The sequence below is a fragment of the Gouania willdenowi genome, chromosome 7 (genome assembly GCF_900634775.1).
Source record: "Gouania willdenowi chromosome 7, fGouWil2.1, whole genome shotgun sequence".
Taxonomy (NCBI): Eukaryota; Metazoa; Chordata; class Actinopteri; order Blenniiformes; family Gobiesocidae; genus Gouania; species Gouania willdenowi.
In genome coordinates, this window is record NC_041050.1 from 9,018,096 (window position 1) to 9,033,822 (window position 15,727).

The 15,727-nt window shown below is 35.7% G+C and overlaps 1 protein-coding gene across 1 annotated transcript in view; it reads left to right on the forward strand.

The window, feature by feature from the left end:
- The window catches only part of dlgap4a (discs, large (Drosophila) homolog-associated protein 4a), a 156,076-nt gene that overhangs the window by 126,833 nt on the left and 13,516 nt on the right, over positions 1-15,727 (forward strand). The window contains exon 5 of the mRNA XM_028453197.1: positions 1,508-1,727. Coding sequence (XP_028308998.1) covers positions 1,508-1,727 — 220 coding nt within the window. The remainder of the gene's footprint in view (positions 1-1,507; positions 1,728-15,727) is intronic.

Genomic DNA, 15,727 nt, shown 5'->3' on the forward strand with positions numbered 1-15,727 from the left:
TCACAAGGATGTGAAATACATTCGTCATCAAGTAGATATCGTAACTGTATGTGATATAGGAAATTTATTTCAGGTATTCTTCCATCTGTCTGAGTGTAGATCTGTTTAATGCATCGTGGTCAGCCAGTCTGTACACCAGGGTTGGGGTCAATTACATTTTTCAATTACAATTACGTTTTCAATTATCCATGTTCAATTACAAATCAAATTAGATTACAATAACCAGCATTTTTTTTCCCCAATTGCAAATAAATTATAATTATAATTTTTCCCGTGAAAGTCAATTACGTTCTCAATTACTAAAGTTCAATTATAATTTCCATAACTTTTATACATATAGCGTTGTGACAATTGCATGCGATTTTGTATGCGTACAATGCCATTTCAGCATCTTTACATTTACATTTTAGACCATTTCTTATAATATCTTATATAAAAGCCCAACTGGGGACAAGAGTTGGAATTTAGAAATAGTTATAAACTCTTTGTACAAAACATCAGTTACATCCACAATATTGTTTTTCTGTAAAATTGTATAGTTCCCATTCAAAAAAGAATCTATTATATTCTAACTCTAACCCAGAAACCCAAACCCGGACATGGGTCCCCCGGTCTAATTTTATGTGGCCCACAAAGTAAACGTACATAATGACAGAAAAATACACAAAAAAAAATACAAAGACTTACAACATTGCAGGATACTCCAAAAGCACACGAAACTACTGCAACAATGAACAAAACGACAACAGTAATACACAAAATGACTCAGAATGACAGAAAACAACAACAAAAATACACAAAATGACTAAAAAAATACAAAATTACAGAGAATTACAACAAAACTACACAGAAAGACAAGAAAAACTCAAAAATGACTCTGCAAACCCACAGTACTAACAAACAAGCAAAACAACAACAGAAATACACAGAAATCACTCCAAAAAATGCAAGATGACAAACAAAATACACAATACGACTCCAAAAAACATACATTTTAGAGGAAAAATGCACAAAAGGACAACAGCAATGCACAAAATGCCTCGTAACAAGCAAGACAACAACACACATACACAGAATGTCAGAAAAACACACAACATTACTATAAAAACGTTTTGTTAACGCTCAGATTGGTCGTTATTCAAAATGCTGACATGATTGTTGATAATGTGGCCCTTCGATCAAACACATTATTGTGGCCCCCTTTGTGATAGAAGTTGCCTACCCCTGCACTAACCCCTAACTCTTCTAACTCTTACCACCTGTATGAGTGTGAAAACATATTTTAATATTTGTTAGCTACATATGTGTAAGCCATAGACTTTTTGTGTTTCATGAAATTGTAGTTGACAGTTTTTATTGACATTCCATGGTAATTACAAGTCAATTATCTTAACTCAATTACAATTACAAAGGCAACAGATTTTTTTAAATTACAATTACGATTATAATTGTGCCATAATTGTAATAGCTATAATTGAACTCAACCCTGCCGTACACATTCTTTTAGGTATGCGGCCAGGCCTGTAGTCATGCTACGTCGTACTGTGAGGTGGAATCGCAGGCGGTGGAGGCTTTGGATCTTCCCACGCCCATGTGCTTCCGATCGCGCAGCCACAGCTACCTGCGAGCCATCCAGGCGGGCTGCTCCCAGGATGACGACACAGCTTCTGGGGACTCAGACTCTCCCCCACCAACCACTACAGGCTATGGCTATGGCTCCAGTACCCGTGAGTACCAGTGAGATGCAGGTAGTCTCACTTAAAGCAATGGTTCTCAAACTTTTCAGCCCACGGCCCCCAAAACAAAGGTTCCAGAGACCAGGGACCCCCAATGTACCTGAAGGTGGTTGAACACAGTCATGAACATTGAAGAACAGTCATGTGGAGACAGGGCCAACTATAAGGGGGAATAAAGGGTATAGATTTTTGGGGTCCATCCATAAAGTCAGAAAAATTATGGTCCATTGTTCTATGAATCTGTGATAACCACATGTATTTATTTATCTGAATAATATCCACTGTTATACAGGAAGTTTATTATTATTTGTGACATGGTATATAGTAATCTTAAATATATAAATCCTTGTGTTAATCAGAAATAAAATTAATGACCAAAAATTGTGGAAAGGGTGATAAAATGGGATTTTAAAAACCACAGAAATTGGTTAAACGTTGCAAATAAGAGTGGCAAGAAACAGACAGAAAAAGTGGTAAAAAGGGTTAAAATTGTCAATATTGGCTTAAAAGTAGCAGAAATGGAGGAAGAAGGGTTAAAAAGTAGGAACAATTAGTTCAAACTCACAAATAAGGGGAATGACAAATCGTGAATGTGGTTAAATTGGCAAAAAATAAGTATGAATTATGGTGACAAGAAGTTAAAAGTGACAATAATGGGTCAACATATGTGACATTAGGGGGGAAAGTGGTGAAAAGTGTTTATAAGTGGTGAAAATGTCTTGACAGTGAAAAAAAATGTGCTGAAAAGGCATTGAACTTTGATGGAGAAGTGACAGAAATGAGAGTAATGTAGCAAAGATGTATTAAAAGGAGCAAAAATATGCCAAGAAAAAGTGATGAAAATAGGTTAAAATATGGCAAGTTTGGCGTAATTGCAGAAAAAAGGTAAAAATATGCCAAAATAGGCACAAATTGTTTTAAAAAAATATTCTTAAAGGCACCTGGCGACCCCCTCTCAGTGTTTCGTGACCCAAAATGGGGTCCCGACCCCAAGGTTGAGAACTGCTGACTTAAAGAACCTATAACAGTTTAATGACATAAATCCAAAGCCTGTACGGTTGTACAATAGATAGATTTACACCTTATTTAGTTTTTTCCCTTTCTGATGCCTTAAAGAGAAGCTACTGAAGCCGAGAAACTGAAGTAAATGTGGACCTGTGAAGACACATGGATTATATATTTGCATAAAGTGAGGGCTATAGCAGCTCTTTGTTTTTAAACAATATTAAGTATAATCAGTGGGGGAATTAAACTTTTCTACAATGGACAAGCAGATCAAATTATCATTACTTATTTTTTAATAGGAAACCTAAACTTACTTTAAATGAAATTATTGAATAATGATTTTTCTTTTTGAAATTAATATGAAGTAATTCGATTAACAGCCATTTATTTTCAATACTGTATTTCCGGGGCAGCTCTCCTATTGAGGCAACTTCCTCTTTGATTAAAATATGATGAAAGAGCCCAACTTTCACTTTTTTTCCACAATAAGAGCCCTGGATATTGACTTATATATACTTGTAGTTTTCAGATAACTACTAAATTCCTGTTCATCTTAAAGTTATTTTAAGGACCAAATACTGACCAGTTCGGTCACAAGTGGGAAAACAAACAATTTCAACATTAATGTGCCCAAATAGCACGATTTGGAGAAAAAAATTGAATTCTTTCAACAACAATCTACAACTGAATTATTTGTTAATTTACACAACGATTCATGTTCTTGCTGTCATTTTTTCTTTCTCCTGTGGGCCAAATCAGATGCTCTGAAGGGCCGGATTTGGCCCTCAGGCCTTGAGTTTGACATATGTGAGTTTTTACATAGCCTAAATATGAAATTAATGCATTATCTTTATCACTACCTATATGTCAAACAAACCATCCTTATCAATACTTAACCACTCCTATTATATATTATACAAGAGGTTGAGCCCATAATCATGTTTTTCTAGATTGCTGAAGGTGCTCACACAGTAGCGCCTCCAGGAATAAGGCAGATACTGTGCTTTCCTTCTTTTACTGCATTTCATTGAGCATCTTTTATTGAAAAAATCCAATGGGAACAACAACAGTGTTGTTTCATGATTTTCCACTGTGCACTAGTGTGTGTGTACATTTTAGCACATGTGATGTGTACAAAAGAGGGAGTTATAAACTACAAACAGATCATTTGTCCATCTGAATATCATGCTATGCACTAGTGTAAAGTTTTTAGATAGGTGTATATAAATTCAAGCACCCGATTGAGTGATGATGACTCCAGAGTCCAGCCCACCAATCATTTATAAATATTAAAAGCTTTGCTTGAGGCCAATAGGTCTGATGGACATTTTACTCACATTAAAACACCTTCCTAAGCAGCCAGCAGAGGGCACTATATCATACACAACCAGACTAAACGCATTTGAGTAAGCGTTTCAGCACCTTATTAACTGGATTTAATATAGAAAATAAATAGTAAAAAAAAACAGGTCTTTATTTAACAATGAAATAAAGACCACATACACCAATTCTGACATTTTATGTACACTACACTTTCACTACTGCAGGTTGGTTCCCCATTTCCCAACGAGGAATGTTTTTAAAGCAGTCAAAATGTCATCTGACTAAGGACTTTTCTTTATATTTATCCTCTTTACTTATTTACAAAATAACTTGACAGAAACGGAATAATCTGTTGTATGCATCTCTCATCATTTCATGAATAAATGGGTTAGGGCACATTTGTCAAACTAATGGGCCGCGGGCCAAATCCGGCCCTTTGGAGCATCCGATTCGGTCCGCAGGAGGAAGTAAAAAGAGAAAACATGAATCATTGTGTAAATGAAACTTAACACTTCTGGTGCTTAGATTGCATGATAGAAGCCATTTTTAGTATTAAACTGTTGAGAGAAAAAAAAAATCATAATTCTTACAGAATCCTTTATAATGATAGTTCCTTTAATTAAATAGAAATTGGTCACAAAATCTAAAGTGAATTTAAAGTGAAGATCCTGTTGGGACTAATATATATCACTTATTGTTAGAATAGTGTATAATATCGTTTTCCTGCATAAAATCTGTGGCCCACTTGAGATCTAACTGATTTGTATTGGCCCCTGAACTAAATTGAGGGCATGTTTTCATTCAACTTATTTTAAAATATTTTAAATTCATTATCAATCTATTTTGAACACATAATTCATCAATAATTATTATTTTCTATTGCTTTGTTGTTGTTGTTTTTTTGGGGGGGTATATAACATAAATCAGAATAATAACCACCTGAAACTTTTCTTAACAGTTGGATTCAGTTGTCTTAATAAATGAAACATTAACATACTGTTCAAAAAAAGAGGACAATTATAATCTTACTAGAAATTCAATTCGTTTCGCGTTTAATGAGTTCACGTCGCTGAACTGTCCAATCACGGGGCGGAACCAGTGACGGGGGGGAAACGTGTTGTCCAATCATAGTCGTCGGAGGCGTGGTCTACAAATCTTTTCTTCACAACGTCGCTCAGTGTCTCGGGACTCCGTAACCAGCCAGCATCCTGTCTGCATTTCATCAATGAAACACAAATGAAATGATCGACTCACCCCAAGATTCAGTAAGATCTTTGTTGCTTTTTATCTCTGGTTTAAGCAATAACGCGTGGGCTGTCAGATGGTGTCGGTAAGCTAGCGACAGACGGCTAACGTGGGCTAACGGTGTGGTAGGATACACAGCAGCTAACGTGTATGAATAAAGAAGATGAAAATCGTGGTGCGAGGTGGTTGAAGGGAGCCTAGCGGGCTGAGCCGGGGCGGGCTGTCGTCAGAATGGCGGTAATGAGGCAGAAGGCAGTCCCTTTGTGGCCGCGGTCATATCGGCTACATAACCGCCCCAGGCTAACGCTGCTCAGCATTAAATACCCTGAGCCTCAGCACACCGCAGACGGGCTAGCAGCAGATGCTAACAGCCCGAGTGGCAAACAGTACAAGCCGGGGATGAGCTTTTTGGTTGCCCGTGTAGCGGTTTAAATTGTGACCGTGTTTGGTGTTGACCACCTCCGAACAGCATTGTTGGGTGTCACGACAGCTCCGAAACACCTTCCCTAAAAATAAGCTTCCATAACGTAAATTAATTCACCCAGGAAGACATAGCTAGAATCTGTTGTTACTCGTTTTCTGGAAATATGTGTTCAGCTTTATTATTATTAATAATAATAATACTAATAAAGGCTGAACGAGTAACTGCTACGTGGACTTAGCAGGAAAAAGCCATATTGTTACAAACTATTCTGAACCGGTTTCCAAACAGCGATTAGCGGTCCCCACCTATCAATAAAGCAGTTTTACTCGTGACAGCCTTTATGTTTTAATGGCGCATGTGTCGTTACTACCAGCAACCAGTGACGCAGCCGGAAATTGGTCAACATTTAAAATAGTCTCAACTTGAAACGGAACTTCTGACCAACACTCTCTTCTATCATAGTTGACAAGTTTCACTGCCCAGTTTATCCAAATTGTTGGCTTAATACACTTGTGTCAAACTTAAGGGCCTGGGGCCAAATCTGACCCTTTAAAGCATCTGATTTAGCCCACACAAGACAGTAAAAATGATGGACAAAACGTGAATAATTTTGTAAATTACCAAATAATTCAGTTGTAGATTTCAGAAATTCAATAAAACTCCTGAATCTTTTTAGGGTCTTGAAGTTTTTCCGCTTATATCACATGAATGCAGTCATTTTTGGAAAGAAAGCAATTTTTTTTAAACTTGCAATTTCTCACATTTAGTTCCACAAAATTCCTTAAAAAATAGTTATGAAATCAATCATTTTTAAATTGAAGATCCTTCAGGGACTGATCTAGAAAACTAGAGCACAATAATGTTAAAATTGCTCTTTTTCCCCCTGACCTACAATTTGTGGCCCACTTGAAATCAAACTTGAAATCGCTTAATATATATTTTTTCAAGTTTACTCATAAAAATCCATAATGTATAAAGCTACGATAAGGCATTTGTTTTAGTATTGTAACACTTATTCTTCACATATCTTCTCATTTTATGGGGGCCATTTTTTAATGTGTTTTTTTAAAGTAAAACTACTATTAAATTGGTAAATGACTCCATTTCTAACATTATTCATAAACAGTATAGATAAGGACTATTTATAGATGAAGTCCTATTCTCAGGCACTATGTTAAATATGTGAGGGTTTTGTTTTTAATGAAGCAGTAGTCCAGGGGTGTCAAAAGTATGGTCCACAGACCAACCACTGTCCATTTCTATTCATGTGCAGAAAGTAACATAAATGATAACCTAACACTCCCTAGGAAACACCTTGATTGACCTGAAAAAGTTTAAAAGGAAACTCCCTGTTTTGCAAGTCGTAACTTTTTTTTAGATTTATCAAAGAACTTCTTCAGACATGTTTTCTTTGCTGTTGCCTGCTGAGTTTGTCAATGTGCCATTGTATGAAACAAGTTCAAAAGTTGGCAAGAGCAAACACTTGGTTTTAAAAATGTAAGCCACTGGTAAGAGACTGAATTGAAACCCCAGATTCTTTCCAATGACTCTGTACCAAGTTTTTTTTTTTTTACAGCCTGTGGGGCACGCATCTGTTAAATCTCTGTACTGTTTCATTTTGTTAGATTTAATTTACCTGTAAGATAATAACATGCATTGTTTTGGACTGTAAAAGGGAAACTGGATCAGAGAAAAGTCACATAACGCCATACTGAACCCTGTGCTTTCTAGTTTTGAGGCAGCATTTAATGCTCCACTGAGCATTGGTGTCACTTTGTGAATTAATGGTTTTCAATTTTGTGAGTGGTCAAGTTTGGATCACAAATGCAGGGCCTCCCATTTTCTGTGGTGGAGTAAGACAGACGGTAATCACAGAATTATGGTAACGACCTGAAACCAAACTATGCTATATGACACAGACTATTCCCTGACTTATATGTTTACAAGAAAACTATGCATATTCACTATATTATTTTCCAATAAATGGATGGTCAAATGTATAGCAAGTTTTTGGAAGAGATAAATGGATGGACATGTCAAATATCACACAAAATATTGCTTGGTTACTCACAATCAATGTCACGAGTTTTGAACACAATGTTTTTTTTTTTTGCACTTCTGAAGCATAAGATAATACACTTATTTACAAGATTGCATTTAATTTATTCCTATTGATCATTTTTTGCAGGATTTTGGGATGTTTAGTACAACAGACATTACATGAAATTAGGGAAAGTTGATAAAATAAAAGTGTAAAAAATTCCATAAAATGGAATTTTGGGAAAATTTGAAATGGAAATCTCCCTACTAATGTAATCTGAAAGTTTTCCATTGATAAAGATTTTTCTGCTTAATCTCGTGTCAGTCAATAAGGCCTGGATGTAGTGAGGCATCACTGACTTGGAAATGCACAAAATCTAAATGGTGTAATGGAAACACCTGAATTAAACAAAAAAAACTATCACGCTTTCATGAGGAGGAATTTCAGACGTTTGGTTTTGATATTGAAAAGTGTCGCAAAAGCGCTATGGAAACAATTTTTCCGCAAATATACGTCACTGAACATGACATACCTGGTCACATGACCACTTCTCTCAGAGAAAACATGGCTCGGTATGTGTAGACAGACGAGGAGACTGAGACATTTCTTAGCATTATACTTTAGAATTATTACTGCCACATTAGACAGCAAACAACAAAGGAATTCAGAGCTTTATAAGTAGGTTTTGAGCATCCATTTTCCTGTAGCGAAGTATCGCGGTATGAGATTTCACGGGCGTTACGAGGCTCCTGCCCAAGACAACAATCAATGGAAACACGTTCAAAGCTCAATTATACTTTGTTGACTTTTAGAAATATCGCATTTATTTTGCGAAAATCTGTAATGGAAACTCTTCTACTATGTCGGATTTCATTACCTTTCGAAATGGGCAAAATAGTTTTGATATTGAAATCTACCGGAAAAGCGCAATGGAAACTTTTCTTTGGTTTATACTTTAGAATTATTACTGCCACATTATACATTGAACAACAAAGGAGTACAGAGTTTTATAAGGAGGTTTTGAGCGTCCATATTTTGGCAGCTAAGTCTCGCGGGATGAGATTTCACGGGCGTTACGAGGCTCCTGCCCAGAACAACCTTCAACGGAAACGGGTTCAAAGCTCAATTATACTTTGTCGGCATTGAGAAATGTCGCTTTTATTTTACAGAAATCTGTAGTAAAACCCCAGGTATTGTCACAGCACAAGTTTAGAATATGCTGCTAAATTAATATGGAAATCCAAAATGATTTCACTATGTTGTCTTGGGCAGTTTTGTAGAACACAGTCTCATGGAGCATTTTTTACTCAGCAGCTATCTATCTGCCCACGTGTTAAGACTTTGGGACACTATCAATAATTTATCAGCTTCCTGCTCGGAGTAGTGCTTAGTCTGGACTCGTCATCAGGTTGATCTAAGAACCACCTGACAAAGAAAGGACTTGCACTGCACTCTAAAGTAGAACCACATTCACGTCAAACACTACCACCAACACATCCTACATGCACCTATAGTCATCACAAGGTGTTCTTTATGATCTCATACAATGTATTGTATCAATGTTCTGTTTGATGTTAATATTTGATCACCCTTAGATGCTTTAAGCCTTAGTGTCTAGGCGTGTCTGTATACTGTATTGTATTCACAACCTCAATTACACAAGATGTGGTGTCTGTGCGTTACCGAGGATAGACTGTGAGTCATCTTTTAGTGTTACACACTCTTCCTCTCACTCATTGATGAGGTCATCTCTTGACTGAATGGCTGCTGCTTTAGGTTCACTGTAAGGTTGGCAGCAGCTTTTTCAATAATGACTGTAGGGACAGTGACTAACATTATCAGACACTATAGTGAAGGTCACTTCTGTCATTTATTAGTGAAGAACGGTTGTAAATAATGATAAATACTAAGAATATATGTTACAGAAGAGTGGTAATAATTCTGTCTCCGATTAATTAAATGTTTAATAATTCTATTATTAATCCGATAATGTTATTGTGATTATCAAATAGGATGTATTTGGACGTATTTTAGTGATTTAAAAAAAAAAAAAAGCTTAACGCTTTGTTTGATTCAGGCAAGATAGATTTGTTGTTGACAAAGACTTGCTTTTGAAAGTTTGGGGGCACAATGGTAATGATGTAGTAATTTGTAGTTATATTTCATACACAAATAATCTGGTTATTAATTGATAAACAAGTTGTAATATAAGCTTTCAAGACACATGCTTGAATCCGGCTACCTGCTTGAAATATAAGATGCACTTTCTTTTTAAAAGCATGTTCTAGAGCTGGGCGATATAGACCAAAACTCATATCTCAATATTTTTTCTCAAAATGCCACTTAAGGATATTTATCAACAAACAGCTGCACCATATGTGCCACTTTGGGCTTTTATCTCCTATAAGGGACAGCATGTGTGAGTGAGTTCTGTACTGATGCTTCTTTAGGGTAATTTACTTCATTTAAAATCTTGTAAATCTATTGGACGATATCTGGGCACTTTTACTTACTAAAATACATTTAAACCTTCAAAATAAATTTGATCTGACTGTTTTTCATGCTGTTCTGAGAAGTATTTTAATACAAAATAAGCTATAAAATATAAATAAATATTTATATAGGTGACATTGAAATTTTCTCTCACCAAAATGAAAAACTTGATATATCTTAATATTATATGCCCAGCCCGAGCATGGTCCATGTATAAGTTTTACTATTTGACTAAAAAAAAAACGATATCCGATCATATGAATTCATGTGAACGGCTGCTGTTGCTGCACGAAGAAAGGAAAGAGAACCAAACACAACAATAACTTAAGTAGAGCTTCTCTTGGTGTTAATTTGATTTGATTTAATTTTATTAGTGACTGGGTTGGACAAACTATCTTACTGATCTGAGTATTTAGGAGTTAAACAATATTTGTGTATTTTAAAAGCTTAAATTCTGATGAGAAAAGGCTGCTGCAGGTAAGGGACTTTACCGATGTTACAAATTATCATTTAAAAATTATTTTTACTCTGGTTTTCATATATTCCTTGAAAAAAACAGTTCAATTATTTATGAAGATGATACTGTTTTGAACAGTTTGAGAGTCTTTCGGAGCCTACGGTGTGTGTACAAACAATACATATAATAAGGGTGTTTGACTTCAATTTTCACAGAATAGATGTAATATAGGGGATAATAATAAATAAATGCATATTTGATAATGCAAAAGGGGTAAGAAGTGTAAAACTTTTCTAGTCCTACCCACTTATATTATTTATTTAATAGTGAAGTGAAAGTTAAAAGTTAATACTTAAGTAACGACACATACTACACCACCGCCCTGTAACGGACAGAAGTCTCCATTGTGAAAGTAAATGGGAGCTCATCGCTCTGCTCTTTTAAAATGCTCAGGCTGAATAAACATAAAAACAAACACATCCTGCTTTCAGAGCCGGTAGACTGGGGAGGAAGTCCGGTGCTCGCCGCTTCGCTCCAACTGATCGTCATTTTTGCCGTTCGCTCATAGGTTTTCACCTTTGTGCACAAATGTGAGTGAAATAAAGCCGTGTCACATAAAGCAAACAACTCTTTGATGTAAATGAGACGATAAAGCAATGCAATAGGAGCATCTACAGAAAGTTTCATCACAACAATGACATCATTGATTGGATCCGCAAATTAAGACATTACTGCCGATCACATTAATTACATAAAATGCAATCTATTGGCCGACCAGATCGGTGTGAAGCCTATTTACTAGAGACAAATTATAATAAAAAAATATTTTAAACAAACGTAATAAATATATCTGTTCAACATGTTTACCACCAACGAGGGTTCAAAGTATTTTTTTTTTAAAAAAATCTTGTTTTTTTTATGTCCATTAGATTTCTCATTGTTAATCTCATTGAGGATATTAGATTATGCCATTTGTAAGATAAAATGGAATTGCCGTATAACTCCAACAATCTTAAAATCATTGGTTATTTTGTATGCATGTGAACAGGTTTATTAATGTTCTGCTGAATCTTTAAAAAAAAATCTCCTATCCCAATAGTTTTGACCTTTCCTGCCGCATGTTTACATTAGCTGATTAGGCTGATGCTCTGGTGACACTACGGTAACCAATTCCAGGAGGTAATAAAGATTAAACACAGCGTAAGACAAAGTTTCCTACAGTGCAAAAGTTGGAACTCTCTTTAGGGCTTTAATAAAGATTAAATGACTGTTCAAAGATTTTTGTGTTGGACGCTTAAGGGAGAGATTTAATTCAACGTCCTTCAAGACTAACCGTCAAAACTTTAACTTTTTTTATCTTTGTGTAAGCACTTTGTTACAATTGTGGCACTTTGTCCCAGTGAGCCGGTTTCTGTGAGAATTTCTACTTCCAGTGACATGCTGTTGATTTTTAAAGTAAGTATATTGTGCCTTTTATTCAGCACTTTGTAATCAATGCATCATTCTTGAAACATGGCCAACAAAATGAAAGAAATGTGATGTAATGGAGCAGTAATAGTCTGCACCAGCAATAGAATACCAGACTGATCTGTTTAAACTGGCATAATGACTTTAATTAGTTTAAGAACACAATGGTATAATCAAACTAGGTGGGAAGCACTAAGTAAAACTACCAGTAATAACATTTGCTTCATGAAATTGAAAATGATCTTTCATCTGAGTGTCTGTAATACAGAATAAGTATGAGATAACACATTTGTAATCCTCTTTCTAAATGATTAGACAGTTAAGTATAGATAAGATAATATATACTGTAGCTGTTTGAAATGATTTCTGTTTATTTAATGAGTTACAGCTTAATAAATGGTATGTCATTTAGTAAGGGTGTAAGAAAAATTGTTTTGACAATATATCGCAATATTTCACCACGCGATCATATTTATCCAACTCTTATTTATTTAATCATGTTTTTTTAACATAAAGAAACATTGAATTGTGCTAACATATGCATTTGAATTAGAGTTGGTTACCATTTACTTCACCTCACAAGTAAAAAAAAAAAAAAATGAAATAAATTGTATTTCATACAATTTTGTACTTGGAAAAGTGAAATTTGTAATGGTTATTGCGATATATCGCAACATATGCCATATTGTTTAGTATTGGGATATGTGAAATTAATCATTGCATTGTCTTCCTGTAAAACTCTTAATATTTCCATTATATGTGGCTCGCATATATTCTAGTCAAGAACAGTTTAGCGTGTATGCTTTCTGCTGGTATTTATGTTAAAATTCATCCTGGTGCTTCAGTGTTTGCACTAATTGGTAAAAAGCATCATCTCCCTTTGACATGTGCTCTGCAGCCCAATAAACCCAATCAGCTGTGAGTGAGAATCCCTTTAGACCACGCTGTAATCAAGGCTTAAATCCCAAATTGGAAGACCAGACTAACAATATTCCAGAAATGGGGCCGTAGCTACTTCTGATTACTTTACCCAATAAAACAAAATGTGGTTATAATGGAAATTACCGTGCAGTGAAAAGACCTCTTATGCACTGTTAAGTTTTATTTTCCTGTGTGGAGCACACGTTAGTGGTCATCTGATGGCCAATACACAGACCTGCTGACAGGCGCTAATATGCCAAAGCTTGTTATAGATCAAGGACTGCGAAGCACGCAGAGTTTAGGCATGACATGTTCATAGTGGTGATGACAACACTTTTAGTGATTCTGATTAGTTCCGTGGTAAGGGGAAGCCTTCAGGCACATTAACAAGGGATTTATAGACAGCTGTTGTTCACAGAACATGTCAGATTAGCACTGGGGCTTCTCACATGAATTCCTCGGTTAGCATAGCTGGCAATTTGCCCGACACCTCATCTCCTCTCTGTGTCTTGTGTTACTCAATAGGAAGTTCGCAGATAATTTGCGAACATATATATTACAATTCTGCACAATGTGGTGCTAAGGGTGGAATTGAGGTCAAGATTTCTGCTGCAATTCCTGTGGACAATGAGCCTAAAAGAATCGTTTCAATTCGTCTTTATTTATATAGCGCTATTTACAACAAAAGTCATCTCAAAGTGCTATCAAAATATAAAATTTGTAATAAAAAGGTAAAAGGAATAAACCCAACAAATCCACATGAACAAGAATAAACAACATGGGGAAGGAAAAACTCCCTTTTAACAGAGTCGAGTAAAGTTACAGTAGTCCTGCTTTCATAAAATAGTAAATACTGCGATGGAGGTTACAAACAGAGTAAAAATTAAGGACCACCTATTGGTCAGAAATAGTAAAGCTCATGATGCTAGTATAGTCTATAGTTTTTTTTGTCGTTTTTTGGAGCTATGGAGTAATTTTTTTGGGTCTTCTAATTTTTTTTTTAATTCAATTGTAGAATTGTTTTATGTTGAAGGTTAAAATGTAACTCATTGGTTAATAAATAGGCCAGTTTTTCTCATACCTACTGTTGCTGACTATTCTCGGAATATTACCACTTGATCAAACCTTTTCTAACATTCCATACTACAAAATAAGTAAGAAAAGTATGTATGATTTGTGATGATATCGTATCGATATTGACCAAAATTCAAGGCTGCAATATCAGTATTGTATGTGAAAAAGTTGTATCGGGACATTCCTAAAAATAGTTGGGATGCACCAAAATGAAAAACCGAAAATGAGGAAACCAACGCCGAAACACCGAAATAAATTACTGGTATTATGCAAATGATTAGTTCCATTGCATTTATGGCTCTGAATGTGTAGTAATCTCACTAAAATTAAAACATTGCAATTGTATCACTTAATATTTATGATTCAAAGAATAAATCAATTAAAAATCTGAGAACAGCAATTTAAAAATGCATAATATAAAAATAAGAAAAAATGCACTTTTAGGCCATCGGCCGTCAGAATTTTGGTGCATCATAAGTATGACACCGAGCAATACAATGTTTGTATCGTATCAGAAGTGAAATAGTTTCATCACCACTGCTAGCTAGTTGTCTATTTGTAGGGCGGGGTTTAAAGCAAATTCTACAAAATACTTTACAGCTCCTTAAATCGGAGGCATATAAAAATCTAATCTATTATTATCTTTGGTGGTGCCAAATGGGTGAAGTGGTTTAGGATATATCCTGTACAAATATCTGGCATATTTTAGGCAAACCAGCCTTAAGTTTCATAAATACAACAGATGCCACAGTGGCTTGAATTCATTGGACGTCATTAGGCACATGAAATAAGTTCAGGAATGTAATGCATGTGACCTATAAACGTTATAAGAAGTGTTGCATTCTTCTGCTGTAAGTGTTCTCCTTTGTCTATGGGGGGAAAACATGTTCCCTGAGGAGAGTTTGTCGTCACGTGTCGAGCCCATATAGAAGCTGCACATAAACCGCATGCAGTGAATTGGACAGCAGTGTTTGTGAATGTTGGTTGGTGGGATTTAATGACTGCTTTACTGGTTTACTGTGAGTCACTGTCTGGTGATGGCAGAGCAGCTCTTTCAGAATTACAGAGTGTTGGGTTGCTATTTAGATAAACCCACAGTAGGCTTGAAAATAGCTCAACATTCTTGGTATTTTATTTATCCAGTGCGTTGAGTCCTAAATTGCTGAGCCAGCTAATTTCCAAGAAATGTTGAATCCATTTTGTGTCTGTTAATGGTGCATTTATCGTGTTAAGTTATGATAGCTTGTGAACCAGTAACATGTAATCAGAGTGGTGTACAGTGTAGAATGTGTGGGATTTATTCTGTTTTCCGCTGCTGTTCAGGGGTTTATTACCTTGTGACATCCACACCAACCATGCTGACATGTTGACGATGGCAGAGAATGAGGTTGCTCTCTCATTCCTACTCCCTGACTCGGTTTGCTTTGGCTCACTCATCATGTGCTCGCGGTCTCATTAGAGTTTCTATTGAAAACACCCAAGGATGAGCTAGTGATTAGCGCCAACATCACAACGCTTATTTTCACAAGAACATATGCATT